Source organism: Pollicipes pollicipes, unplaced genomic scaffold (assembly GCF_011947565.3).
Source record: "Pollicipes pollicipes isolate AB1234 unplaced genomic scaffold, Ppol_2.1 Scaffold_4295;HRSCAF=5057_pilon_pilon_pilon, whole genome shotgun sequence".
In the NCBI taxonomy this organism is placed as follows: domain Eukaryota; kingdom Metazoa; phylum Arthropoda; class Thecostraca; order Pollicipedomorpha; family Pollicipedidae; genus Pollicipes; species Pollicipes pollicipes.
Window position 1 is genome coordinate 2,375,631 of NW_023596461.1, and position 25,859 is coordinate 2,401,489.

At 53.7% G+C, this 25,859-nt stretch overlaps 1 protein-coding gene across 1 annotated transcript in view; it reads right to left on the reverse strand.

The window, feature by feature from the left end:
* Hml (hemolectin) overlaps positions 1-14,900 on the reverse strand; it is a 61,581-nt gene extending 46,681 nt beyond the window's left edge. The window contains exons 1-19 of the mRNA XM_037219436.1: positions 14,786-14,900; positions 12,571-12,612; positions 11,261-11,553; positions 10,423-10,582; positions 9,777-9,904; positions 8,804-8,899; positions 7,964-8,158; positions 7,131-7,251; positions 6,633-6,807; positions 6,122-6,253; positions 5,559-5,694; positions 5,029-5,147; positions 4,481-4,691; positions 2,872-3,097; positions 2,513-2,624; positions 2,155-2,238; positions 1,538-1,730; positions 542-699; positions 38-188 (exon numbers count right to left, since the gene is read on the reverse strand). Coding sequence (XP_037075331.1) covers positions 38-188; positions 542-699; positions 1,538-1,730; positions 2,155-2,238; positions 2,513-2,624; positions 2,872-3,097; positions 4,481-4,691; positions 5,029-5,147; positions 5,559-5,694; positions 6,122-6,253; positions 6,633-6,807; positions 7,131-7,251; positions 7,964-8,158; positions 8,804-8,899; positions 9,777-9,904; positions 10,423-10,582; positions 11,261-11,553; positions 12,571-12,612; positions 14,786-14,856 — 2,803 coding nt within the window. The 5' untranslated portion in view covers positions 14,857-14,900. The remainder of the gene's footprint in view (positions 1-37; positions 189-541; positions 700-1,537; positions 1,731-2,154; positions 2,239-2,512; positions 2,625-2,871; positions 3,098-4,480; positions 4,692-5,028; positions 5,148-5,558; positions 5,695-6,121; positions 6,254-6,632; positions 6,808-7,130; positions 7,252-7,963; positions 8,159-8,803; positions 8,900-9,776; positions 9,905-10,422; positions 10,583-11,260; positions 11,554-12,570; positions 12,613-14,785) is intronic.
* Positions 14,901-25,859: the final 10,959 nt, after the last annotated feature.

The following is a 25,859-nucleotide window of genomic DNA, read 5'->3' on the forward strand; positions in this document are numbered from 1 at the left end:
CGGCAGGCCGCCTCGTGCGAGCCGCGCCGCCACTGACCCTGGAAGACCGGTGAAGAGACGAGCTTGTCGCAGTATTTGGCGGCCTCAGCGTACTTCTCGGGGTGCGCCTGGCACGGATGCGTGGTCTCCTCGGTCCGGTCGTCACATGTCTCGTCAACCCGCCACTGAGAGGCGAATGTCAGCACGTTCTGCGAACGGCATTGGCGTTAGTGAACCCGCGTTTCCCGGGCGCCGTGCCCGCAGTCAGTCGCCTATGCGCATGGATCGAGTAAAGGCTAATGTCTTACTGATTCAAGCTCAGGATCCCTAAGGTCTAAGGCTCGGTGGAACCGCTCGGTGGGAAATTTTCACCTGCCACCGCTCGGTGGGAGGCGGGGAAGGTGACACCTTCCCAGGGTGGGAATCGAGCGCAAGCCACTCGCTCGGAACTGGATGTCCTCAGCCACCCGGCTACAGCCTCCCAGCAGGTATAATTTGTCCGTGAGGCGTGCGGAGGCCACCGAACAGCGTCAGCTGTCGTAGGCGGCGGCGGCAGACTCACCGTCTCGATGTCACCCTCCGGGGTGCTGAAGTCATCGCGCTGATTGCCGTTGTTGTTGCCGCACAGACCGCCGATGGCGCCGGTCAGCTCGCCTGGCGAGTGGATGACGGCGCGCGTCTCGCCGTCCCACCACACCTCCACACCGTTGGGGAGCGTCACTGTGGTCAGGTCGGGTCAGCACCGGGTCAGACGCTGCCGGGCTGAGGTGGGATTGCTGCTGCAGCTGGGCTCAGAGGCTGAGCTGGGCCTGCGTTCTGCTGGACCGCCAGGACGTCAAAAGAACTCGACGTCTTCGGGAAGCCATGGTCACATTTGGTTTATTTGTACTTTGAGGAAACTGAGCCTTTGCTTGCAGTGGGGGTTTCAGCAAAGTGTTTTGACGCACATTCGTAAGGAAGGTGTGATATGTCTTTGATGGGCCATCGCCCCTCGATGTCCTTCTAGCTGTTCTTTTCAATGACGGAATTTGCATTCCAGATTCCTTCAATTCCGGGGAACAAGCAAACATGTCCTGCAGTCTGCCACAAATGACAAACACGAAGCTCCACATTCGCCTCTAACCTAGTCTAGGCCTAAACCAGCTCGGTGGGAGCACCTCTCAAGCGGTCGTTCCAGCCGCACGAGATCCCATCACGGCTATCCCGCCAGCCGTTCCAGCCGCACGGTATCCCATCACGGCTATCCCCCCGGCCGTCCCAGCCGCACGAGATCCCATCACGGCTATCCCGCCAGCCGTCCCAGCCGCACGGTTTCCCATCACGGCTATCCTCCCGGCCGTTCCAGCCTCACGAGATCCCATCACGGCTATCCCGCTAGCCGTTCCAGTCGCACGAGATCCCCTTACGACTGCCCCGCCGGCCGTCCCAGCCGCACGGTATCCCATCACGGCTATCCCGTCGGCCGTTCCAGCCGCACGAGATCCCCTCACGGCTGCTCCGCCGGCCGCCCCAGCCGCACGAGATCCCATTACGACTGCTCTGCCGGCCGTTGGCTCACCTGACAGGTACAGGGTCGAGGCGTACTTGATGTAGATGCCGTCCACCCACCAGGGCACGAGCGGCGGGGTCTCTCCATTGACCTTCACCTTCAGGCCCTGCTTCAGGTCCACCGTCAGGCCCTGGTACTCGATCCGCACTGAGCGCGTGCAGGACGGCTGGCCGGCCAGTGTTGACGGGTGGTAGTTCATTTTCTGTGGCGGCGGAATTTTTGTCGCTGGGCGAACGGCGGTTTGGATAGGTTTGTTTTCGGTCTCGGACCGTTTACTCAGGGCCGTGCAGAAGGGACAGTTTGCTGGAGAACGGAACGATTCCCGTACAGAAGTGAGAACGGGAGAGCACACGACCTCGGCCACTAGCATTCAACGCCACGGCAGTGTCCTTTTGTGGACATCGTTCCTATGCCTATAAATGGGCACTGTCGCGTTCACAGCCGGAGGCCCTGTTCGCAACCTGAGGTCAATGTGCACGTCAACCGTAAGCATAATTGCATTCGAAACACTTCAGTAGCTAAACGTTATCAGTAGGTTAAGTTAATATTTATTTGAGCTTAGCGGTTCGAGTGCTCAAGGATTTATCTGGTCATTCAGTTCCCACAAATTGTATATGCGTACTGACCTCTGAGATCGCTCCAGAGCAAGGAACGTTCTCTGCCTGGACACTGTAGTCTTTAGCCAGCAACAGATAGTAGGAGCATTTACCCTGAAAAAGAATGACGAGCCCCATTAGTTTCATGATAGCTAGGTGTGAAGTTAAAACGGCGATCGACTGGAGCACGTATCTGTCATGTACTTTCTTAGACCATGAGATGCTGTCAATGCGTTCAGCCACTTCATTAGAATAGGTTTCAGCGACACCTTCACTTTAATGCACTTTTCTCGTGGCCGTCCGTGTAAAAGTCGTGAAATACAAAAGAGGTCAGCAAGGTGCAGCAGGGCCCGAGTTTCCTCCACGAAGATGAATAGTCCTGTATTACCTGGTAGTCGAAGCGCACGCCGTCGAAGGTCAGGTAGTGCGGATCTCCGGCCACTACGCACTTGGAGGCGCAGACGGCCTCCGTGCACGTCCACTCACCCGCCGTGCACGTGCTGCCACCAAACGGAAAGCTCGTGAGCGCCGGTGGAGTAAGAGCTGGGTTTGCGAGGGCGAGTTCGGAGCATTGGCCTCTGTGTCAGTTGGCGAACGCTATGCACTCAGCTGGTCATAGAAACAGGTTAGATCCGGTTGCAAAAACTGTTTTCAACCGGCTTGTACTCCATTCATTGGCGAGACAAGTGCACAGCGCAGTGGTGAGTACAATCTACCGCCGACAGCCAGACTTATTCGAGTTCGTACCAGCCATTGCAGTCCTGCGTGATCGAGCTTCCAGCCAAATGGCGGACTCCGTTGTGCATGCACGAACACTGGGCAGGGTCGACACACTGGTCTCCATCCATGAGCAGGCCGGTTGGGCAGGTGCAGCCCTCTTCACACTCCCAGGAGTCGCTCACTACGGGGCCGCACCGGTTCGACGGGCGCACGCCACACGGGCTAAACACCAGTCCGGCCGGACAAGACAGCGCTGCGGGTCAGGTCAGGTGAGGTCAATGACAGGTCAGCCGCACGGACTGAAGTCAAACCAGTCCGGACGCGACAGCGCTGCGTGTCAGATCAGGCCCTTGTAGGGACCAAGCCAGAGTTAGGCTTGACGCAGCTGCGCCACGAATCAAGACAGACCAGATCATTATTCTCCAGGGCGATTTTCAGGGCACCTTCACCAAAACATGATAAATTCCAAGATGTGTCTACATATGACCCTCAGACTGCGGCACTGGCCAATTCCAGCTCGTTAGGCTGCGCCAGACCCAGGCCAACCAATGATCGGATCGTGCACAGAAATCATATTTGTAAACAGCTGTCAACAGTTGCACCGCAATGATTATCTGGTACGTGCTGACGGCAAAAAAGGACTCGGACGGGTAACCTACCCTTCAAGTTGTCTCCATTCATGTCGGGAAGCACGCCAGTGTCATTATCACGCGTGAGCTCTTGGGTTTATACAGCTAAGCATTTTGTGGACACGTATATGGGCCAGGGACGTGGGGGGGGGGGGCAAGGACCGGCTGCCTAACGTGCATGGCGAAAATCTCGCGAGCCCCAACATTCCTCTGCGGAGCCGGCTGCCTTCTCGGCAGGCCGGCCCCCATTAGCGGCGGCGGCGATAGCGGCACGTCAGAGTTCGGCGAACATGGCGCACGCGCCAGCCCGCTATCAGCTGTTTACTGAGCGGCAGGCGGCCCGCGAGGGTGTGACCGGCTGCCTCCGTCGAGCAGGACAGTCTGTTGACATTCCTGGGCAGACGGAAGCCCTGCGCTGTCACGGTGCTGGTCGTCGTCGGCGCCAAGCATGCACAGGCCGTGTCTGTTTTGACGTATGCCTCAAAATATGCTCCGGACTTCGTTGGTCTGCGGAGAACTCTGCAGCGGCGTGGCGAAGCTTGGCCGCTCTTCTTCATTCACAACTCGAACGCGTTTGTGAGGCTGTACACGACTTGGCGCGGTCGTTTTCTCAGGACATTGATGAACTTGAGGAAAGGAATTTTTCCTCACATTTAGTACGCAGCTCTTTTTTGTTCATTTACTTAGATATATGTGTTTGTGATGAGATTTGTCTAATTTTGAAAATAAAACAAATATCAGATGAGAGTTTGAAGACCGTGCGGAACAAGCAGTTCATAATTTTGCTGCTGTTACGTGGAAGCTATTGCGCATTGGGCAGCGGGCAGATGACAAATATGTTTTTGTTTTCAGCGCTGAAATTCGCTCTAATAAATACAGTAGGTAGCGCGGAGCCGCGTAGAGCAAACACTCGCGGCAGAACTCCTCTAAGCGCCAGCTGCTCACGGCAGAACTCCTCTGAGCGCTAGCTGCTCACGGCAGAACTCCTCTGAGCGCCAGCTACTCACGGCAGAACTCCTCGGAGCGCCAGCTGAACGAACGAGACGTGCGCCGTTCGCACTCAGCCGCGTAGGCGGCAGTTGTGGCGCAGACGGCTGCGTTGGCCTCGCTTCCGGCGCCGTCGCTTGCGTACGGCGCGCCGACCGGGTCGCCTGTTTGACCCAGCGTGTAGCAGAAGTCGGCCACGCAGGCGGCGATGAACGAGCTGACGTCCACGGACTGGGGACGGCAGCCGACTTGTCAATGAGCATGGCTCAGCGCCGGACAGGGGCGAGAGTGCTCTGCACACCCTTCAACTAAACAAAATATGCGGTTATTCAGAAAGGCGAATGGTTTCTAAAACCCGATCCAAGGTCTAATCGAATTCTTTGATCAAAATTTCAGGTCTTGTATCTCAGCATTTGGGAAGACCAACACCTGAGAAGCTCGCCGCGGAATGAGCGGTCCTTCCCGGCCAAACCGACCCCCTCGTAGCAAACGATGTCGGCACCCAAAAAGGGCGCCGACATCCTAGCCGACACCCGACACTCGGGCCGCCCTGGCCCGGGTCACGCACCTCCCGGCACGGTATGAAGGTGTCGCGCATGAGGGCGCCGTTGCAGGCGGCCCTGGCGTGCTCCTGTTGCTGCCGACTGCATCGCAGATCCGTGTTGATGGCGCCCGCCGCACACAAGCCTGCCGACGAGTCGGACTGTGAGTCGCGACTCCCGTGACTCGAGTCGGGCCGTGAGTCGTGGCTCTCGTGAGTCGGGTCATCGGGAAGGGGTGGAGCGCGAAGGTGTGGATAAAGGGTCTGATAATGAAGGCCGACAACAGGTCAGTCATGACGGAATGCTTGACAACCAAGTGACAGTCGTGTATCCTCGGACGCCTGATCAACACCTGAAATTAGAACTGAACCAGACATTGCATGCAATACATTTCAACACTAGGTGAAGACAAAGACAATAAGTTGAAGATAACGTCTACCAAACACACAACTACACATTTTGGGAGTATAATTTTGGCAGCGCATTGTGTTTACAGCCTCGGCTCGTCTCTGACCACCCTGTATTTTCTGCCGAGCGTGTGTGGGACGGTGCTCACCATCAACCAAGTTCTCCTGCAGCGTGGCACGCAGTCCCTCCGGAAGCAGGTCATTCTGGGCGGAGCCATCCAGAGTACCGCAGAGCCCGCTCAGCCTGGCCCACGCCGACGGCTGGGCGAACACCACCAGCGCGTCCTGCGATCGGGCCAGGTCAGGTCAGGTCAGAACATGGCTGGCGCGACAAGCAGAATTAGGTGGGCCCAGGCCGTGCCAACAGGCTCGAATCAGCTCAGGCCAGGCCATGTCTGTTCATGTAGGGTGACGTCAGGTCAAATAAAGTCACTCGGCTCGTTTGAGATCAGCCTGGGACATGTCAGGGCAGCTAAGGTGATGTTAGCCTAATTCAGGTCATATTCGCCCAGCTCAGGTCATATGAACGCAGGCCTAGTCAGCTCATGCCCCTGTGGAGGATGTTGGGTGTGAGTTTAACCCAGGTCATCTGGAATCCTACTGGCGAGCGTCAACACCATGTCACCAGCAGGTATCCCGGAGACACAAGATCGGGTGACACATACACACGTGCTATGCCCGCCTTATTTGCCGAGTCCGGCGTAATTTGTACCTTGGAGAAGTGCACGGTTATGCCGACGACAGCGGCCCTGATGATGACCAGCCTGCTGTTCTCCTGTTCCACCACCAGCCCCTCCTCTTCGGCGGGAAGCTGCAGCGTTCTAGCAGCAGTGTACCCGCTTTTCTGCTCAAAACACACGGAAACAGAGTCTCAGTCACAAATTTTGAGTGTCAGCCTTTGAATGCTACCGACTTTATAAACACGAGAAATTGCCAAGTCCAGCCAACTGCGTCTATTTTCTTATCAAACTGCATGGTCGGCGGTATTTGTGCCAAATATACGATCCTTTCATCGACCGTGTCCACATCATGCTGGCAAGATAAATCGCTATCATCCAGCACGGTGGCAACGCGACACTTAACAAACGAAACCTGAGCAGCCACAGAGACCTGTGGCGTTGCGCACGGGTCTCTGATTTGGCCCGAACTCTCGCGGTTTGGGCCAGCCGCGAGCCGTCTGGCCCAGAATGCCCCGGCGCCCCCTTCCCTCTCCCGGTCCCTACTACGGTGGCGACGAGGCTGCCATCGTCGCCGGCCGAGACGGCCAGCACGGCCCGGTCGATGGTGAGCTCCAGGTTCCAGCCGCAGTCGGGTCGTTCGCAGGAGCGGACCACTGCCACCCGGAACAGCGACGTCACGCTGTCCCACACCGCCGTGAACGCGCAGCCTCCGGTGAAGCTGCCGGCGCCCGGCGGCCAACAGTCAGCTGCTGCACCAGCGAGGACGCCTCGCCTTGGCAGTTGCGGGAAAGTTTCGACGGGGGCAAGAGTGTCATGCATTGGTGGGAAGAGCGAAATATAGTAGCGGTAGAAATAGTCTGTGTGGGCCACAAAATACCGTCCTGAAGATCGACACAACAGGTGGTCCGCCCATTCCCGTCAACCGTTCAAGTACCATTCCGATTTGCCAGCGCGAGCAAGATAGTACCGGCACAGAACACCGCCTCAGACCCTGCTCGCCGTGACGCCGAGCCGTCCGGTCGCCAGCTAGTGGCTTCCCACCTGTAGACAAGGCCGTCGAACGTCTTGACGTGTTTGCCGGCCCATAAGGCGCACTGGCGCGGCTCCGGCGCCACGGGCGGAGGCAGGAACGTGGCCGGGGTCGGCGCGATCACCTCGTACTCTGCGGCGGAGCAGTCAGCAGTCAGGCAGGGCTGGCACAGCTGGCTCGGGGCCGAGCGCGTACACACACACACACACACACACACACACACACACACACACACACACACACACACACACACACACACGCGCGCGCGCGCGCGCGCGCGCATATATATATATATATATATATATATATATATATATATATATACTATATATATACTATATATATATACTATATATATACTATATATATTATATATATATAAACTATATATATATATACTATATATACTATATATATACTATATATATACTATATATATTATATATATATAAACTATATATATACTATATATATATATATATATATATATATATATATTAAGTATGTATGGTATGCATCCAGAGCTCCGACCGGGAGGGTGGAGCGTCTTTCTATGAAAACATGCCATGTAGGCTCAAAAACGGACCGTCATGACATTCATTTGACCGATGTTAAAGTATTTATGTGAAATATGAAGGATTTCGAGTGTCATACGTTTCATGGTGTGCAGCCATGCCATACTTTCCCCACACTATCTCTCGTTCCTTCGCTTTTCGCCGCCCATCGCCTGCCTTCCTCGTCCACACGCTCACTTCTCCCCCCCCCCCCCCCCCCCCCCGCTCGCCCAGCGCTCCCTGCGGCCCTGCTCACCAAGCCCACACTGTAGGATGGGCTCGGTGCTCACCGTGCTCGCACTGCGGGATGGGCGTGGGGTGGTACTGGCCGGTGCTGTAGTCGCACTGGTAGATGTCGGCCGGCGGCGAGCTGAACCTCAGGCCGTCGGCACATCTCAGCTGACAGCCGAACTGGTCGCCGCGGCCCGTGCAGTTGTAGGCGCCGTTGAACGACAGCTGCGTATTCGGGTCGCAGTTGTCCTCCGCTGCGGCCACGAACAGGTGAGGCGGGGCGTGGAATCGACGGTGGCGGTCGTACGTTGTGTGCGGTGTGTGTCTGCGGCTGCTTCAGAGCTTGTGCTATATAGCTGTTACAAGTCGATCAACCAACACACCCTGTTCTGACTCCATGGGTCTCATTATCAGAGCCAGTTAGTTGTTTGCTGCTGTTCGTGAGTGGTGAGCTCATCATTGGCTGAGTTGCCATGATTGCCAAGGTCAGGTACGTATCTCCTGGCCAGTTTCACATTGAAAACATCTGGAAGGCCTGCGTCGTCGGACGTCACGCCGCGGTGCCCAGACCACCACTCTGACCCGGATTACGCACCAGCCCAGCGTCAATATTTATCAAAGGAATGAACGTGTTCGAAAGGCTAGATATCAGCACGCTTAAAATAATTATATGTTGTCATGATGTAAACATGGGCGCCGATTTTTAGCGGTTTGCGATGCTGCTGCTGCTACTGTGATGGTGAGCGGCGGACTAGGGTTGGTGGCTTGAAGGTACCACTCTCCCGTATTTACACTACTGCGCCACTCTCCCTCACTCCACCACTGCACCACCCTCCCGTATTCACATCACTGCACCACTCTCCCGTACTCACACCGCTGCTCCCCCCTGCTGTACTCACACCACTGGCAGGAGGGTCCGCGCCATTGTTTCGGACACTGGCAGAGGTTGAAGGCCACGCATCTGCCGCCATTCTCGCAGTGCGGTCGGCAGATAGCTGGAAAAGTCGAGGGGAGGTCTCCACGTTGTGCTCATGTCACACCTCAATGCTGCGCTAGTGCCAGGGACAAATGGTACGATCAGTATATTGTAAGAAAATTGTACGTTGCGTTGTGTAGGCATCTAAACTCAACATGAGAGCATTTTCCGCGGGAACGTCGGAGCATCGACACTTCCACTTCGGAAAAGCTTGGGCTGACAAACGCCTACTGGGGAAACCTGGCATTTGGGCGTCCAGTGGTGTATTAAAAACAATTCGGCACAAATGATCAGAAATGCAGGGTTATCCTCTCCATCACCAAACGTGCTCCCTGGCTACGCACAGAAAGCATCGAGAGGATGCAATCACCATGCCTCGGCATGGTGATCGCATCTTTCCTTGGTATAATGTCCAGTAGCGCGGGATCTGCGCTGAGCAAAAAAACACAGCCTACTTTTACGCATCTATTCACACAGTTTGTGTCACAATGATCAATGCTACTCAAAAGAGCGAAATTGGGGTGTGCTCGGGGCAATTGTCAGCCTGCAGATCCCGCTGAATAGTCTACCCTGTCGTTTGCTCCCAGACTTCGTGCGGGTGGCTAGGTAGCCTGTACCGCGGAACTCAACACACGGCGGTACAGCCTACCTCCCGGTTTCTGTCCGAAGACATGGCACCAAGGCTGTGCATGGGACGGGCCAGTCCTCTCATTAGGAAATCTAGCTTACGAAGTCCAGAGCACGCCCTCACGGGCGGTTGTTTGGTCTGCTTTAAATTTCACTGAGTTATGCAAAAGGCAGCAGAGAGCTGGTCTGAACATTCAAACCTACATACTAATCCGGCACAAGGAGCCATGTGGTGCCGGCCGGTGTCAGCCCGCAGTCGCCTGACTCACGCTGGCACACGGGAATCACGTTGCTGCCGCCGTGCGCGATCCAGCCGAAGTCCTCGCTGCATTCGATGTCAAATGCCGTGCGGCGGTCGGCCGTCTCGTAGCCCCGAGCGCAGGTCACAGAACAACGCCTGTCAGCACCCAGCGTTCGTTCGGGAGGTTAGTGAACTCTGGGTAGAGCGGCATGTGCGCGTTATGCAATGTGAGCTTTCTCTCTCCGCAAAGCCGTGCGCTGGAACAGTTGAAATGTGGACAAAGCAGTCAGAATGGGAACAAAAACATAATCGTACCAAGTTGCTTATGGTTGGTTATAGACCCCGCAAATGCAGAAGAGAGAGAGAGAGAGAGAGAGAGAGAGAGAGAGAGAGGGGGGGGGGGGGAAGGGAGGAGAGAGAGAGAGAGAGGGTGAGAGAGGGAGAGAGAGGGAGAAGAGAGAGAGAGAGAGAGAGAGAGAAGGGGGAGAGGGTGAGAGAGAGAGAGGGAGAAAGAGAGAGAAAGAGAGGGAAAGAAAAAGAGACCCAGGGTTGAGGATAGGTTCCAGTAAACAGAGAAACAGGAGTGCACGATTCACCTGCGAATCCAACACAAAAGGACGACAACCCACTGGACACAAGCAGGGCAGAGCAGCACGGTCGCTTCGGGCACTAACGTGTTGGTGCAACTGATGCGAGCGTTGTAGATGGCGGGCCGTGGCGCGGTGCAGCGCTGGCGGCGCACCTCGCAGTAGCGGCCATCGTATCCCTCGGTACACTGGCACACGTCGGCGGCGATGCAGGTGCCGCCGTTTTGGCAGGCGGGCGTGCAGACCGCTGCCGGCGGCGGCACAGTCAACAGCGCTGGCCCCGCGGCGGAAGCAAGTATGCTGCCTTACGTTGGCGAGACCGTGCGCTGGTAGGCGGCGTGGTTTGGGTTGTGGCACGTGCGTTGGATGGTTAGCTTTGGATTTGTTGCGGGCTGCCAGTTCTGTTCGATAGATGGCTTTTAATGTCACGCACCGCTCGTGATGTCACTGAGGGGCTCGATGCACAATGATGCCTTAACGTGACCTTGCAGGCAGCGTAGTTGCTGATGAAGTCATCGGTGCTAATATGCGGGTCTGGTCTGCAAGTCCTTAAGGCATATCTCTGTAGGCAAGCATTTAAGTATATCGCTCACATCCAGCTATCACAATATGAGACAGCAATCGGGCTTATTGCTAACGGTGGCATAATGGGGCTTATGGGACAACGGTGCGCTTACTTTATTGTCTGCGCTTTTTCATGCTTCTATGGGATACAATCCCCGTGGGATAACTTCATGAAAACGGTAGCATATGGACCGGAGTTGCCAGCTTACTCTCACACACATGCCACACACAGGCCACCATTTCTACCGCCATGACCTAGACCAGGCGCAGCCCACCCAGCCCCATGTGACCGGGGCCGCTGACAGACCCACGAGCGGGGCCAGATCCATCGCTGAGCAGCCCTGTCTGCCGCTGGACTCACGGGCGCAGTCGGGTATCTCGGTGAACGGCTCGGGCGGCGTCCAGACGCCGTTCTCGCAGCGGATTTGGATCAGCTCCTCGCCGTTCGGGAACAGGTGACCCGCCATGCATTTGGCGCGGCAGCCCGAGTAGGTGGAGCACCTGATGGCGGACGCCATGGGCGCCGGCGGTATGGCGTCGCAGCCGCCCCGGTAGCGGGAGCTGCTGCCACCGGTCCCCGGCACGTATGTCTTGCCGCCTCTATGCACCTTGGAGGGCGCAGGGGGCGGCAGATACCGGGAGGCGTAGGACGACCTGGGGTCAGCGCAGGACCAGAGGTCAGCCGCGAGCGATGACGCGTCCGCAAAGGTCGCTGGCTGGGTGGTGGTGAAGGTGGGAGAGGCCTAACGCTTCTTCTCGCAACATCGGGGTCACAGTCGTGCAGACAAGACTTTGCGACCAACGCATAGGGCTTTGTTGCCTTTTCTGAACGGATGACATGCGGTGGGACATGATGTGATGCATTTTGAGGTTGCGCATTTCTGAAAGTTTGTAGTGAACTGCGCACCCTGTTTTTCATGTTGCCGTGCCGAATACTTTGCAGATATATTACGTAAGTTGTTCGGTGCATCAGCGAGGAACATGAGTCACATAGATCAGACAGCAGTATCAGCCTTATTCCTCGGAAAAACCAGGAGAATGGAGATATAGTTAGGTTGATATTTTGGCAAAATACCTTTCTCAAAGCTGGCTGGGTGGTGGTGCAGCATTCATCTTGTTCTGCTGTTGTTTCGAGAAAGGCATGTTGCCGAAATATCAACCTAACTATATTTTCATTCTCCTGGTTTTTCCGAGGAATGAGGCCAATAGTACTGTATGATCTTTGCAGATATATCTTTAAGCGTACAAAAGCGGGCAACGGGAGCAAATGTTACGGTAGCAGGGTTATTTCGGTGTGTTATGTTAGTCAACGGCTTTGCAGTGTCCACAGAACCAATATTCCAAACAAATTCGAAAAAGTTGAAAGTGCGTTGAGAACAGCGCCACCGTTATCAACATCGCAGATTCAAGCTAAGCATTTTAGGCGTCTTGAGCACACCAATGTTTGGGTGTACTCATGCGGCGAAGACAGCCATTGAGATGCTGCTTCCTGTTAGTGCTGAGGCTGGTCAGTAACGCCTCCAGGACAAACAGAGTCTGCTACAAATGGCTGCAAAGGCATCTATCTGCCTTCGGACGTCGATAGCCATGACCGCAGCATTGGTTAAAAGGGGTCTTAGTAGCGCCGGGGATGAGGGAAAGAGTGCTGACCGCCCTTTATCCTGTATTTACCGTTGTCGAGGCGATGGATGACCACCATCGGGGAAAAATACCCTGCGAACGATGCCAAGGAGTGGCGTCAAACGGAAGTGCTGCAAGGTGAGCCAAGTCAGGTTATTCGCTTTCATTAAACGTTTATGCAAGCTCATATGTCTCTCAAACGCGCAGATATGTTTGACGTTTATCCTTATCAGCATTTGAAGGGAGTAGTCTTTATAGATGTTAACGTATCAGTAGCCAGAGTGTGCTGTTTGACGCAGGTAGCACAAAACTAAACTGCTTGAGCCACGGAAGCTACATGCGTAGCTTTTTGAGTAACAGCAGTAATGTTAAGCGTTTCACTCACAAAGGTTTCGTGGCTACAACTTGTCTGCACTGGCAGGGGTAGTGTTCCGCTCAAGCCAGAGCCAAGTTCGTTCAACAAGGGCACCGACAGTCACTGGACGGAGACGCACCCCAGCGATCTCTACAGCTTTTGATAACATGAGAGTTGTGGATTCTACAACGTGGCTCGGACGTGACGACGGGCTGTTGGAAAGTCTTCGCATTAAATCTGCCTATTCCTTGTTTAGCACGCGCCCTGGTGGCCGGTTGAATGCTCTTTGCTCGGATGGGGTCAATTTGGTGCTCCTAAAATCTAAAAAATAAGAGAGCTAGAGACACTTATTTTACAGGGTGTATTGGTCTGTACATGAATTCACATGTGCCCGAATTTGAGATGCCTAGGTCATGATCTTCGGGTCCAATAAGGTCAAATATGGCCATACTCCATATTGGTGCCCAAAGCGTCCCCCCCCCAAACCTTCTCATGCGACTTCCGTGAACTTAGATACCTGCTCGAAGCAAAATGTCATTGGTGCTCATTTAAGGCTAGTAATCTTGTTTACCTTGAGAAGGTCATAGTTATCAAATCAATACAAGACTGCATTGTTTTTTTTTACAGCTGAACGCGCGTCAAGGATTACGATAGATGATATGTTACTAGAATACTCGTGCACACATCTCCGTCCTTAAACAGAACATGCACACAAACATTATTGCGAGGCTGTGTCTTTACAGATACTGTGGACACACTTTCAGTCTATTGGCTTTTACTCGTGTATTTCTTGTCAGTTGTATGCGGACGGAAACAACGTGCGCATCTGTATGTAAACGGTAACAGATGAAATACGCTCTCGAGTGCAAATGGTCATGCGCTTTGCGTTCAGACAGCTTTCATAGTCGATCTTGACATGGGCAGTCCAACTGATAAACAGCATGTCACAAACTATACCGCCGGACTATGCGCTACGGGCGCTTACAAATCACTGCTGACCAATGAAGCAGAGCTGGAATGTCGCCATCTGCCTCGATAATTAGCCACAAGCAAAACAAAAGTGAGATGACGGACATGCTGAGTGTTCTCTAACTGGTGCTATAGTCATCCTACTATTGCTTCATAGAATAACCATACTGAAGAACGTTTGTGTAAGCCGGATGCATACGAAGGACTCACTCGTGCGACCACTTTTTCAGTTCCAAAAGTTGACCAGCAATGTCCATATGAGCATATGTGCACAGATGCGTTGTAATTGTCTCATGCAAGTGGAAAATTTACAGGATAAAAACCCGCAAAACACTTTTTTAAAAGGTGCGTATTACGTTAAGTTGTTTTTTTTGTTCCAGCATCGGATGAGAAATGCAGTTATCAAATTCGACAAGATAATCCTAATTGGTTTGGGCGAGTTAGACTTTGGCTTAATAACGGCCGAAATACATGTTACTCCCGATCTTAAATGTCGAGTTCGGCTTTGAAGATTCACGGAAAGAACTCTGGTTCGCATCTGACGTATTGCAAAGAAATAAATCCAGGTACTTAAAGCAATGGCAATTGGTGAGCAATCCCACTGATTGCATTAAGCCTTATAATCACTTTTAAACTAAGCATTACTAGCCACACCAAATTAATTCAGGAATTTCACTATGAGTTCGGCACTTGATGGGATTATTGGTAGCGGACGCTCTACAATGTTTGAATGACTGAAGGCTTATTAGCAAAGTCATCCACAAAGACGGCACGGCACGATTTGAGATTGGAGCACAGGACCGACATCCGCGGCGGCGTATTTCCATCACGGTCCGACAGAGTAAAGTCAGGACATTTGGCGCCGGAATCTCGACACTGCCGTGGCCCGGTCCCGGGGACCCGGTGCCGGGGCGGTGTGCCGCCGCGGCTCACGCCACTTACTGCTGCGACAGTGCCCGGCCACAGAGGGCCAGCAGGGCGGCGGCCAGCAGCAGGCGCCGGCTGCTCTTCATCGCGGCGGAGAGAGCGGACACCGGGCGGGTCGCGTCCGACCCCGGGCACCTCCCGCTTGAGTCTGACCCGTCGCCGACCGACACCGCCGGCCTCGACGCGGCCCCCGGCGCCGCCACGTCACTGCGACGCACGCGCGAGTCCGAGCACGTGCGGCAGCGATGCGCTACGGCGGCTTCGGCGCAGATGGAAACCAGGACGGCAGTCAAGGGCGCCGGATGGGGCGCAAAAAAGTGGCACGCCAGTCGGAAATGCCCCGGCCTGCTTCTCGCAAAAGAGGAAACGATAGCGTTCTTTAAATCGGAAAAAGTAGTTCATGGACTATTGGCCGACTTTATATGTTATCTCAGAAGAGTGTTACGTAAGCGTTATATAAGCGAACGAAGCAGAAAATGCGCTATACATCCGTCGGTCTGACGCAAAATGCGACCCCGACCATCGTTTGTCTTACTCCTAAGCTTGCGGGCGCGCAGACTGAAGAGCCTTTAGATATTTTTTTCACTTTTCAGTTTCGTAACGATGCGAATATTTTCCGTTAAACAAGTGTCGGTCTTTGTCATCTCAAGCTTCATTTTGATCCACTCTATTGCACACTAATGAGACCGCTCACCTTTTTCCGGCAAGAAGGTGCGTGGGTAGACCACCAGGGGGCACTAGTGTTGTCGGCCGTGTGCTGGAGGGCCATTCCGTCTCAGCACGGGGTACCTACCGGATGTCATTTCGCCGACACGAGGATGGGCTTCCCTGGTCGATCGGGAGCCTCTTGGGGAGACGCATCTTACATTGGCCACCTCACTGAAGCGAGAGGTCCCTTGGCCGGGGCAGCTGGCCGCAGTCCTCATTGACCTGGCTGCAGTCCTCACTGAGTCCTCATTGACGAAACAAGATCCGTTATCACCGCAGGAGGTCCAGTAATTTGTACAGAGACTCCAATGTGGCCTAACGGACCCGTAGAAGATTTGGGGTGGAGGACCTCGTCCAGTACTGGTGGCGATGACTGGCACAGTGCCCGTTCATTGTCTCATTATGAACTCTCATAAACTCGCAATCTCCTTGCATTGTCAGAGGACCCCGACCAACGCAAGAAGCCCTCTGCCATTTGGGGTCCCGTTCATGTCCAGATCCAGCAAATGTTCTCCTGTTCGACTCTGGACTCCTTGCCCACGCAGGGCCCCCTGTTAGGCACTCTAGGTCCCCGACTGTCGCGGGTCCCGTCATTATACCTTTATCATACAAAACTTGTAAGGTCACTGTCTTATGGCAGGTCAAAGTCAAGCCATGGTTGTTAGCGATGACAATGCCTGGGAAATGGTGAACTCTGATGCAAATATCAAACAAAATTTAAAGTCTGAGATATTTTCTTTAGCAAGCAGACAGTTTAACTTACGATTGTGATAAAGTTCACGGCCTTGGGATAGGTATGGAACAAAACTTTTCAATCAAGCTCAAAACCAAACCGCCTGTTTTCTTGGAAAGCATGCTTTATGGAGCAGTTTAGGCGGACATTTTGAGTCCTGAATTATAAGAACGTCAAAATGCTACTTATCTCGACTTGGGATAGGGAAGGTCACTATCCTGAAATGACCGTTTTACTTTAAGGGGTATGCCGCGTAGGGTGGTGCTTGGCGCGGATTGTACATCCTAATATGAAAAGAGTCTGTGGTAATTGCTGGTCATTTCTACCTTCTAACGGTCACTGAACTGATAGTACCAGCAAACTTTTGCTTGCAAAAAGCATGTATGTTAAAGATGGTTGCGTAAGGATGTCTGAGGGCACTTCAGACACTATTTGGAGTCTGATCTTGCGTGATCTTATTTAGGCCAAAATATCCCGACATAACAAACGCAATCTCTCACAAGACAAGCTCTTGCAAAGCCCTACCGATCCTGTGGGTTTGGTGCCTCCAGCTTGCACAGTTATTGAGATCTCTGGAAGTCAAAGTGTCCCAGCATCCCAGCTCGTCGCATTTACCGGTGACCCGGGCGCGTGTTAACCCGGGCGCGTGATAACCCGGGCGCGTGTTAACCCGGGCGCGTGATAACCCGGGCGCGTGATAACCCGGGCGCGTGTTAACCCGGGCGCGTGTTAACCCGGGCGCGTGATAACCCGGGCGCGTGTTAACCCGGGCGCGTGATAACCCGGGCGCGTGTTAACCCGGGCGCGTGATAACCCGGGCGCGTGTTAACCCGGGCGCGTGATAACCCGGGCGCGTGTTAACCCGGGCGCGTGATTAACCCGGGCGCGTGATACCCCGGGCGCGTGTTAACCCGGGGCGCGTGATAACCCGGGCGCGTGTTAACCCGGGCGCGTGTATAACCCGGGCGCGTGATAACCCGGGCGCGTGATAACCCGGGCGCGTGATAACCCGGGCGCGTGATAACCCGGGCGCGTGTTAAGCTGCCCCGGGAGGGTACTGGCTCGGTCAGGTTGAGGCTGATTACCTTCAAGGGCTTGTTCATGATGATTACCATAGCTCTTGTTCATGGTCATGACAGCGCTGCTTGATGCAACAAACTGGAGCCGTTTGATCTCGAAGTGGATGTCAGGTGGGATGAGCGGGATTTTTGGGATTAAGACGTTCGCCCTCTCGGCCATGTCTTTTATGATGGTCGCCATGGCAGAGCTTGGGCATTCAGGTTTCGTAAGAGCTGGCAGGTGCGCCTTGCCTGAACACCAAGTTGCGGAATGGCAAGCCTTATGGCTCCAGGATGCTGAGAGGCTTCGATTGGCGGATCACGGCCTCGTCTGGATGTGGGACAGCGCTTACCGACAAACATGTCCTTGTCTACGCACAATGCCTCCCCATAAGCCAAGACTTGCGAAGGCTTAGAGTTGAGACTCATACTAGGTTAAGACTTAGACTTCAAAACTTCAGTCATCAGCGAAGTTTTTTAGGTCAGATGACCTGCTCGCTGAGCCAGGCTGGACCTTGGCACCATAATTTCAGATCGGGACGACCTTGGCCAAGAGGCCATCAACAAATTCTACATTTTCGCCATAGGGAAGCTTGATTTGGCTGCCTTGGCTCTGGAGCCGGCCGTTGTCAACTTGTACGAGCTGGTGGGTGGCTTCCAAGCTCTAGGCTGGGTTTCAAATATCACCCGATATTTACGTTATAAGTTGAGACGAATGACCACTGGTGCACAGAGACCACAGTCTGGGCATCGCAAGCATCCACGTAGTGTATTGTGCTGTTCCAACTGCCAGCCTCCAAGGCTTAGGCAAATGCAGCGTCTGGCTCAATCAAATCCTTTAGAAAATACTGAAGGGTTCGAAAACAGCAGGATACCACACACAGCGTTAAAACCGACTGTGCACAACTCAATGGCACAATGTGTGGCAATAGGCAGCCGTGCAGCATGCCAAGTTCGAGAGGGCTGCCGGCTCACATCTAGGGTAGCTTAATAGAACATAAACCTTATGCCAGGCATGTAGCACTACACGCTTAGTCCCTATGATCAACTCCGCACTAATGCGCGGAGATGGCCGCAAAATTGCAGCTTTGTCGCGCTGGTTCTGCTAAACCCAGATGTCCTTGGGTCTTGTGCATCGAAGCGCCTGGTGCGTGTATAGCACGCTGACCAGAGACAAAAAGCTCAAGGAAACACAGACATCCTGGAATGAGCAGCGTGCAGGAGATGCAGTGCATTGTAACGGTCTGGGCTGAGCACGTAATGAGCCGGTCAGCTTGTCTACGATTTAACCAGTGCGAGCCGGTTAACTTTAGCCGGTTAACGTTTTGGGTAACCAGTGCAAAATGTCGCTGCCCTGACTTGCGGAGGCTTGGGGTGTATAGTAATTGTTGGGGGCCACGACGTCCACTCAGCCGTCGGCGACCCGCTGACCTACACCGCCTCAGGGCATCTAAATGCGCCGAAATCCGCTGACCCATGACCTCCAGACGCCGCGCGAGGCCACCCGCCGATACCGTGCCCACCGAGCAGAGGCGGCGGCGGATGTGTGCCCGCGGTCAGGCCGCGCGGCCCGCTGGCGAGGACCAAATGGCAGCCCACGCGCCACTCGGTGACCCTCTGACGGCCGTGTTTTGCCCGTCTGCGGTCGGTGGCGCCGCAGATACAGGAGGACGGCGGGCGGCGCGCGCCGAGCCGCCCCACTGACGTCAGCAGCTGCAGACGGCCGCCACGGCGGGGGGATGGCAGGGGGTAGCTCAATGGAGGAACGGTGCGTACTCTCAGCACGGATATTCGGCACCGTGCCAGTGTCTGGACAGTGTTGAGGGCGCTGGCTCGATCTGTCGTCCCCGAGCAGTTTCTGCAGAACTCGACAGATTGCGCAAAACGATGAGCTCGCTTACGCACGCACCACATGCGCCGGGTGGGGCAGCGCAGCGCTGGAAAACCATCCACGTGGCAATTTATTCGCGGTAAACCTTGCAGACCGCTGCTTTACTGTGGTTGCTTGTTTCTGGGTATTGTGGCTCGCTTCTTCATCAGGCCTCAGCCAATACCAGTGTTCGCGCACGGCTACACAGTAAATTCCTAAGTTCGTTTTTATGTCACGACACCGCTCTAGCTACACGGCAGTCGACAACCTCTCTAAAACCTGAGGGCACTCACCCAACAGCCCAAACGAAACAACAAAGTGCAAGGTAGATGCATGCAGATACCTGAAGAACTTTACAATGCAAAAATGATTATGTTACCCATATCAGTGGTGTTTGCCTGTCTCATAAGGGGGATGTTACACCTTAATTTGAAAGGACATTTGACATATACTGCAATCAATATCAGCGTTTATGCGTTAAGACACATAATGCAATCTGCTACTAAGGACAGTTTTGTGCACGAACGAAGTCAAAATGCGAGCACGAACGAGAATGTGCTCAGCCTATCATCCGCAATGTTTATTAGCAGTGTGGATTGTCGCCATTGTCATTCCGAGTATGCGTCCTTCGTTCGGGAACAAGCATTGCACCCGCTGCAACTTATAATTGTTCATCTGTCCACAGAGGGTGTTCCTGATTACCTAGCCGCGTACCGTCAGTCCATTCTGTTTTCTCCTGACGAATCACATTTTGGTATTAAGTCAAACCTTTAGGTATTTTGGTATTAAGGTGAAATTTAGTGTACGGACTACAAAAATGTGTACCTGAGCACGTACCTTTGACACGTAGCAGACATCACATCACATTACATCACATCACATCACATCACATCACATCACATCACATCACATTACATCATATCACATCAACTTCAGTCCCACGCAGTCACCACATGGCGGTAATTCGGAAGAGATATACGATTAACAAGAATTTTCTGCAATAAATATTTGTTCCGACCTGTGACATCACCATTGGCATGTCTGTCAACAAACTGATACATGCTGGAGCTGTGCAGCACAGGATATCTCTTGTCAGTCTCTTGTGCCGACCTGTGACATCACCATTGGCATGTCTGTCAACAAAGTAAAACGTGCTGGAGCTGTGCAGCACAGGATATCTCTTGTCGTTTGAATCATCCGGATCGGGGTCATCGATTTTGGAGATATCCAGGGTAAAGGTGGGACGTTGGACGTGCCCCAGCAAACGGAACGTGACAGGCTGTAAACACATGATCTGTGCATTGGTGCATCCAGGGAGTACTTATATTCTTGCAGCGGGTTATGTTTGCTGCAGAAATCTAAAGCGTGAGCTGAATGGTGCTTGTTTCCTCACGGATGACGTGTGCTGTTTTGGTTTTATCATGTTCTTGTTCGGGTGAAATCCTTAAAACTAGACATCTATTCATTGATGAATTATCGTAATCATTTAACTTGAGTGCTAAGAAAGATTGGGCTGAAGGCACAACAATGATGTTATGGGAAGAGTTTCGTCTCTCTTTTTGGACCGAGTGGTGGTTATGTCCAAGTAGTTAGCCAAACTGTGCATGCCTAAAATAAGCGTGTTGGCGACTTTGTGATGCGAAAGCAAAACAAAAATGACTGGATGTATTACCCGCAAACCACTTTGTGTGAAACTGTGACAGCCATAGAGCTGACCATACCTAAATGTCATTTTCATCCGGAAATTGTCTTGTTTACATCTATGAGCGTGTGCTGGTGTGCGGCGCCGTCTAGCAAATGCAAGCAGCTCAGATCGTTTGTACATGACACATGAAACACGGAATGACGAACTGAGCTGAGGGCACACAAATCAAGACGATTGAGCCGGCATAAAACTTTAGCCGGTGGTTTAAAAGACATCTGTGCCTTTCATAATCCACATTTTTACCTGCAAAAAGGCACACATGTTCAAGAAATTGAGAGTCTCTAGAGGAAATTAACCACGTAAGAATGCATGCATAAGTTACCACGATCACCGATGAGCGCAAGCGCGCTTCAGTGATGTGGCGAACACTGTTTTTTTCCGAAACCCAGAGAATGTTGTCTGAAAGCTCAGCGGAAATGTCCTCGTTAATTCCGGCAGTTGGGCCCATCTGCCGCCGAGCTTTCCTGTCAATGCCGGGGCGCCAACACGATTCGATCCGAGTGAAGCCTGAGCACACGGCTATCAATACAGAACACATATCTGTAACGACGCAGCCCGACTATGGCTGTGCGTGTGCAGACATCTTGCGCGAGCCGAATACTGACCAATCAAATGCTCACCTACTTCTCATCCAATTTTGGCACAGTCTGGCCTCAATATGAAGCGACTCGAGCCTGGTATGGCCTCAGAGCGTATCATCAAATGTTCAGCAGCAATCACCACCTTCAGACAGACCTGATGCAAAATCGTTACACTCGGATTGATTCATGTTTGCCGCTTGCTGCCGATGATGGTAATCACAGCCGCACCAATGGCATGCGATGGGACTCAGTTAGTCGATAGATTCCAGAAAGCTATTATTTGAACTGGACATTTTGTAGGCCCATTGGTTTGTTTAACCATGAACTTGCCCAGCCGACTTTTGTCCTGGGTGCGCCTCTGGGGACGCTCACCGAAAAGAAGCATGTCAGTTGGTCGAGCGTCTGGATGGTTGGGTATATCGTTCAGATGCTTTGCTTTGCCGAAAATGCGAGCGGTTCTTTCGTTTTCCTCTGCGGATAAATTTTGTAAGGCAACCCATTTTTTGCACACAGACGTCTTGCTGTGTCGCACAGATGTTGGTCAAATCAACGTTTGCGTGTAGCGTATTTATTGTAATTGGAAATTCTTTTGGCAGCCATGCGTTTCAGTGTACGTACGTAAAATAGGTGGTGGTGCTTTTTGTTGTGTCTTAGAAAGGCAAGTGCTCCGATAATGATGATATTAATCATAATGTGAATGCCGTTTTTGGTATTCTTCATGTTCTATACCATAGGACCAGAGTTCCCTCACTGATATCCTGACCCGTAAATCAGAAGCCCCTGTGGCCAGTCTCCTACGAAGCAGCTTAACACGCGCACGGATGGCCAGTTTGCGATGCGCTCGTGTGAGGGCCGATTTGAGCCTACCCCTGAATTCTAAAAAAACTAGCAGAGTTAAAGACACCTTCTTTGGGTAGGCAGGCCTGTACGTGAACTCACTTTTACGTAACTTGTTCAGTGCATTAGGGAGGAACATTTTTCAGATAGATAAGACGGTAGTATTAGCCTTATTCCTTGGAGAAAAACCAGCCCCGCGGGGGCACCAGCTTTGGCCGGTGTAGGGGACTAGCGCCCCCTCGGGTCCCAGCTCCGGTAACGGGTGGACAGCGCAAGCTGTTCATCTCAGGGTGTAGCGACCCTGCCGGCACGTGAGCTCCTGCTTCTTGTCCCGCCCACTCCCTCCATATTATCCACACTCCCGCATCCGGCCCTATCACCACTCCTCATCCTCGTTTTATCGGGGTAGCCGTGCCCCCTCGCCCACGTCCCCGGGTTGACCGGATCCTGGTGGCTGAGGGACGCGTCGTGCGGGTCAGTCACGGCGCGTCCCAACACTCCACTTTGGCCAGGATATCCGGGGGCGTGGGGGACCCGTGGGGCCCCACACGGGTGTAGCGGCTTGTCGCTCGCGTTGCGGCTGGGCGATCCGTGCGGTTTTTCGCTTGGGGCGCCTGGCCGTGCGGAGCGGTGAGTGGGCCGTCCCCCAGTTGGGCTCCGAGGTGGGTGGGGAGCCCCGGTGCCGAAATTAAGAACAACACTGCATGGCATCTACAAACCCCAAAAACACCCGCCCCCGAGAGGGGGACGGACTGCGATGAATTTAGGGCGCAGCGAGGAGTCGGTTCCACCTGTCCCACGCGTTCTTGTCTTCCGGAGTGATGTGAAGAACCTGGCATCGCTTTCACCGTTTCAGCGCCGAAACGGATGCGACAAGTTGGGAAAAGTCACTCACTGTGACAAGCTGAGGGACGGCGCGATCGAGGTGGAGTTCGCAAACGGCACCGATGCGACTCGAGCTTTGACAACCACTGAATTTGTGTGTGCCGCGAGAACCGAGGGTGCAAAGCGAGACGTGAGCGTGCCAGTCACGGTACACCGCACCACACCAAAAATTTATCAAAAGGCATCATAAACTGCTATGACCTTCGTGACGTCAGCGAGGAGGAAATCATCGAAGAGTTGGGAATCTTTGGGGTCACGGCAGCGCGTAGGATCACGAACAGGAGGGGTGATGACCAAATCCCTACAAACAACATTATATTGACATTCAACCGGCCTGATCTACCGTTTGATATCCGCATTGGCTACGCAGTTGTCAAAGTCAGAGTCTTTGTTCCGAATCCGATGCGATGTTTTCAATGCCAGCCCTTTGGTCATACAAAACCACACTGCCGTAATCGAGCTGTCTGTGGGAAGTGTGCATCTTTCGAGCATTCGGGAGGCCAGCGTACCTCTGTGCAGCCCTGGTGCGTGAACTGTGGCACGGGGCAGGTACCGCACACAACTTTCGATCGAAGCTGTCCAGCCTTCATGAAGGAAAAGGAAATGATATCACTCAAAACTTAAAAGAACATTTCTTTCCGCGAGGCGCGTGAACAGTATGAGGCTAATCACCCCCAAAGTATCTTATGCTGAAAAATCCAAAACCTCTGTACTACAGTCCACCAGCATCAATCACATGTAAGCGGTCCAACTCATCACGCTCCTGCGATCCTTCGGTTTGTCTGTGATGCCGGCGGGGCGGGCGGCTTCCGCCCAGTCGGATCCTCCTGGTCCTTCAGTTGCATCCTACTCGACCAACGCTGTGCCGCCGGGCCCTCAGGTGTCGTCGGGGTTGCAGGCGAGGGAGGAGGATTGATGGACGGTGGTCAAGCGCGGCCATGGTCCGCGGGCTCGGCCTTCCTCGCCGCCTGGCGCTCCGCTGCCCTCGTCGCCTCCGGCGACACTGGCGAGTGTGTGTGGACGAGCAGCGGAAACGACGGAACGGCATGAGGCGGACAGGCGCGCCCGCGACGCCAAGCGGGCCCGCTTGGCCGAGTTGGAGAGGGCTAAGGCGGCCAACCGTTTGTCCGTTGCAAGCAAGGAGCCCACCCCTCGCAGTGGCACACCATCGCCGAGAAGGCCAGTGGAGGCCCCCGCTGACCCCCAGACGCCCGGTAGAGGCCCGCCGATGGGCCCTCCCCCGCCGCCACCCCGGACCGGGTACGCTGGTGTGAAGCGTGCCCCGGCCGGTCCCCCGTCTCCATCTGACGGCGGGAGCCCCAGAATTCGTCCCAGAGCGGGACACGTTCCTGCAGAATCGAACCGTGGCTCTAAGTCTGAAACGTCTGCTCCTGCAGCTGGCGCAGCCCAGTTCATTTAGGACGAGTCCGGTTTTAGTATGTGACCTCACACTGCCTCTTTAACACGCCCCCTTTACAGGCCTTTTTCAGTGGAACTGTAGAGGAATAGCGGCGAATGCCCTCGACCTCCAGGCTGTCGTCAGCAAGCACTGTCCTGCAGTCGTAGCGCTGCAAGAGACCAAGCTGGCTTCTGGTCACCAATGCACGCTGAGGGGATACGCCCCGTTTCGCAATGATGTGTTAACCGGCGGTATCGCACATGGCGGTGTCCTTCTTGCAGTCCACCACAGCGTGCCAGCCAGGAGGCTTAACCTGCGGTCTACGTTACAGGCTGTAGCCGCACACCTGCATTTTAATCACCGTTACATCACAGTGTGTTCCTTATATCTTCCACCTGGTGTCGCTTTTCCATTGGAAGAGATGAGACGTTTAGTGCATGAATTTCCTTCACTATGTCTTATTTTAGGCGGCTTTAACGCTCATCACACTGCGTGGGGCTGCGATAGCACGAACACCCGTGGAAGGAGTTGTGAACATTTTATCCGTGACCTGTCACTGCGTATTTTAAACACAGGGACTCGTACTCATTTTACACTCCCGTCTGGTCAGACTTCCGCGCTTGACCCGAGTCTTCCTAATCCCGAGCTGGTGGAGAACCTCGAGTGGTCTGTGGCAGTTGATCCAATGGGCAGCGATCACTTCCCAGTGTGGCTTCGATTCCAGATAAGGGGAACGTTGCGTGCAAGACCACGACGTTGGAATTTAAAAAAGGCTGACTGGAGTGAATTTGAGACTCGACTGGAGACATTGTGTCCAACCGGAGGTGAGAGGGCGGCACCCTCTATGGAGGATTTTACTCACCGACTTCAAGATTGCGCTAGCGATGTAATCGCTAGCGCACTTCTGGATTTCCCCGTTGTACTGCTGTGCCGTGGTGGACAGAGAAGTGTCGTGACGCAATTCGCGGTCGCAGACGCGCTTTCCGAGCTTTTGACGCCAGAAGTAGCCTGGAGAATTTAGTAGCTTTTAAGAAGGCGAGAGCTTTTGCCCGTCGCACGATAAAAGAAGCAAAACGTGAATCCTGACATGTGCACGTAAGCACGCTCAACCGATTCACGCCAACTTCGCAGGTTTGGGCTCGGATCAAACGCATCTCTGGGCAGTTTTCATTCGTGCCACTTCCTGTGCTACATGTTAACGGCCAGGTGGTGACTCATCCGTTGGATGTGGCTAACGATATCGCCCAAGCGTTCTCCCACCGTAGCGAAGGTGTAAACACGAGCCCACAGTTTTTGCAGCAAAGAGCACAATC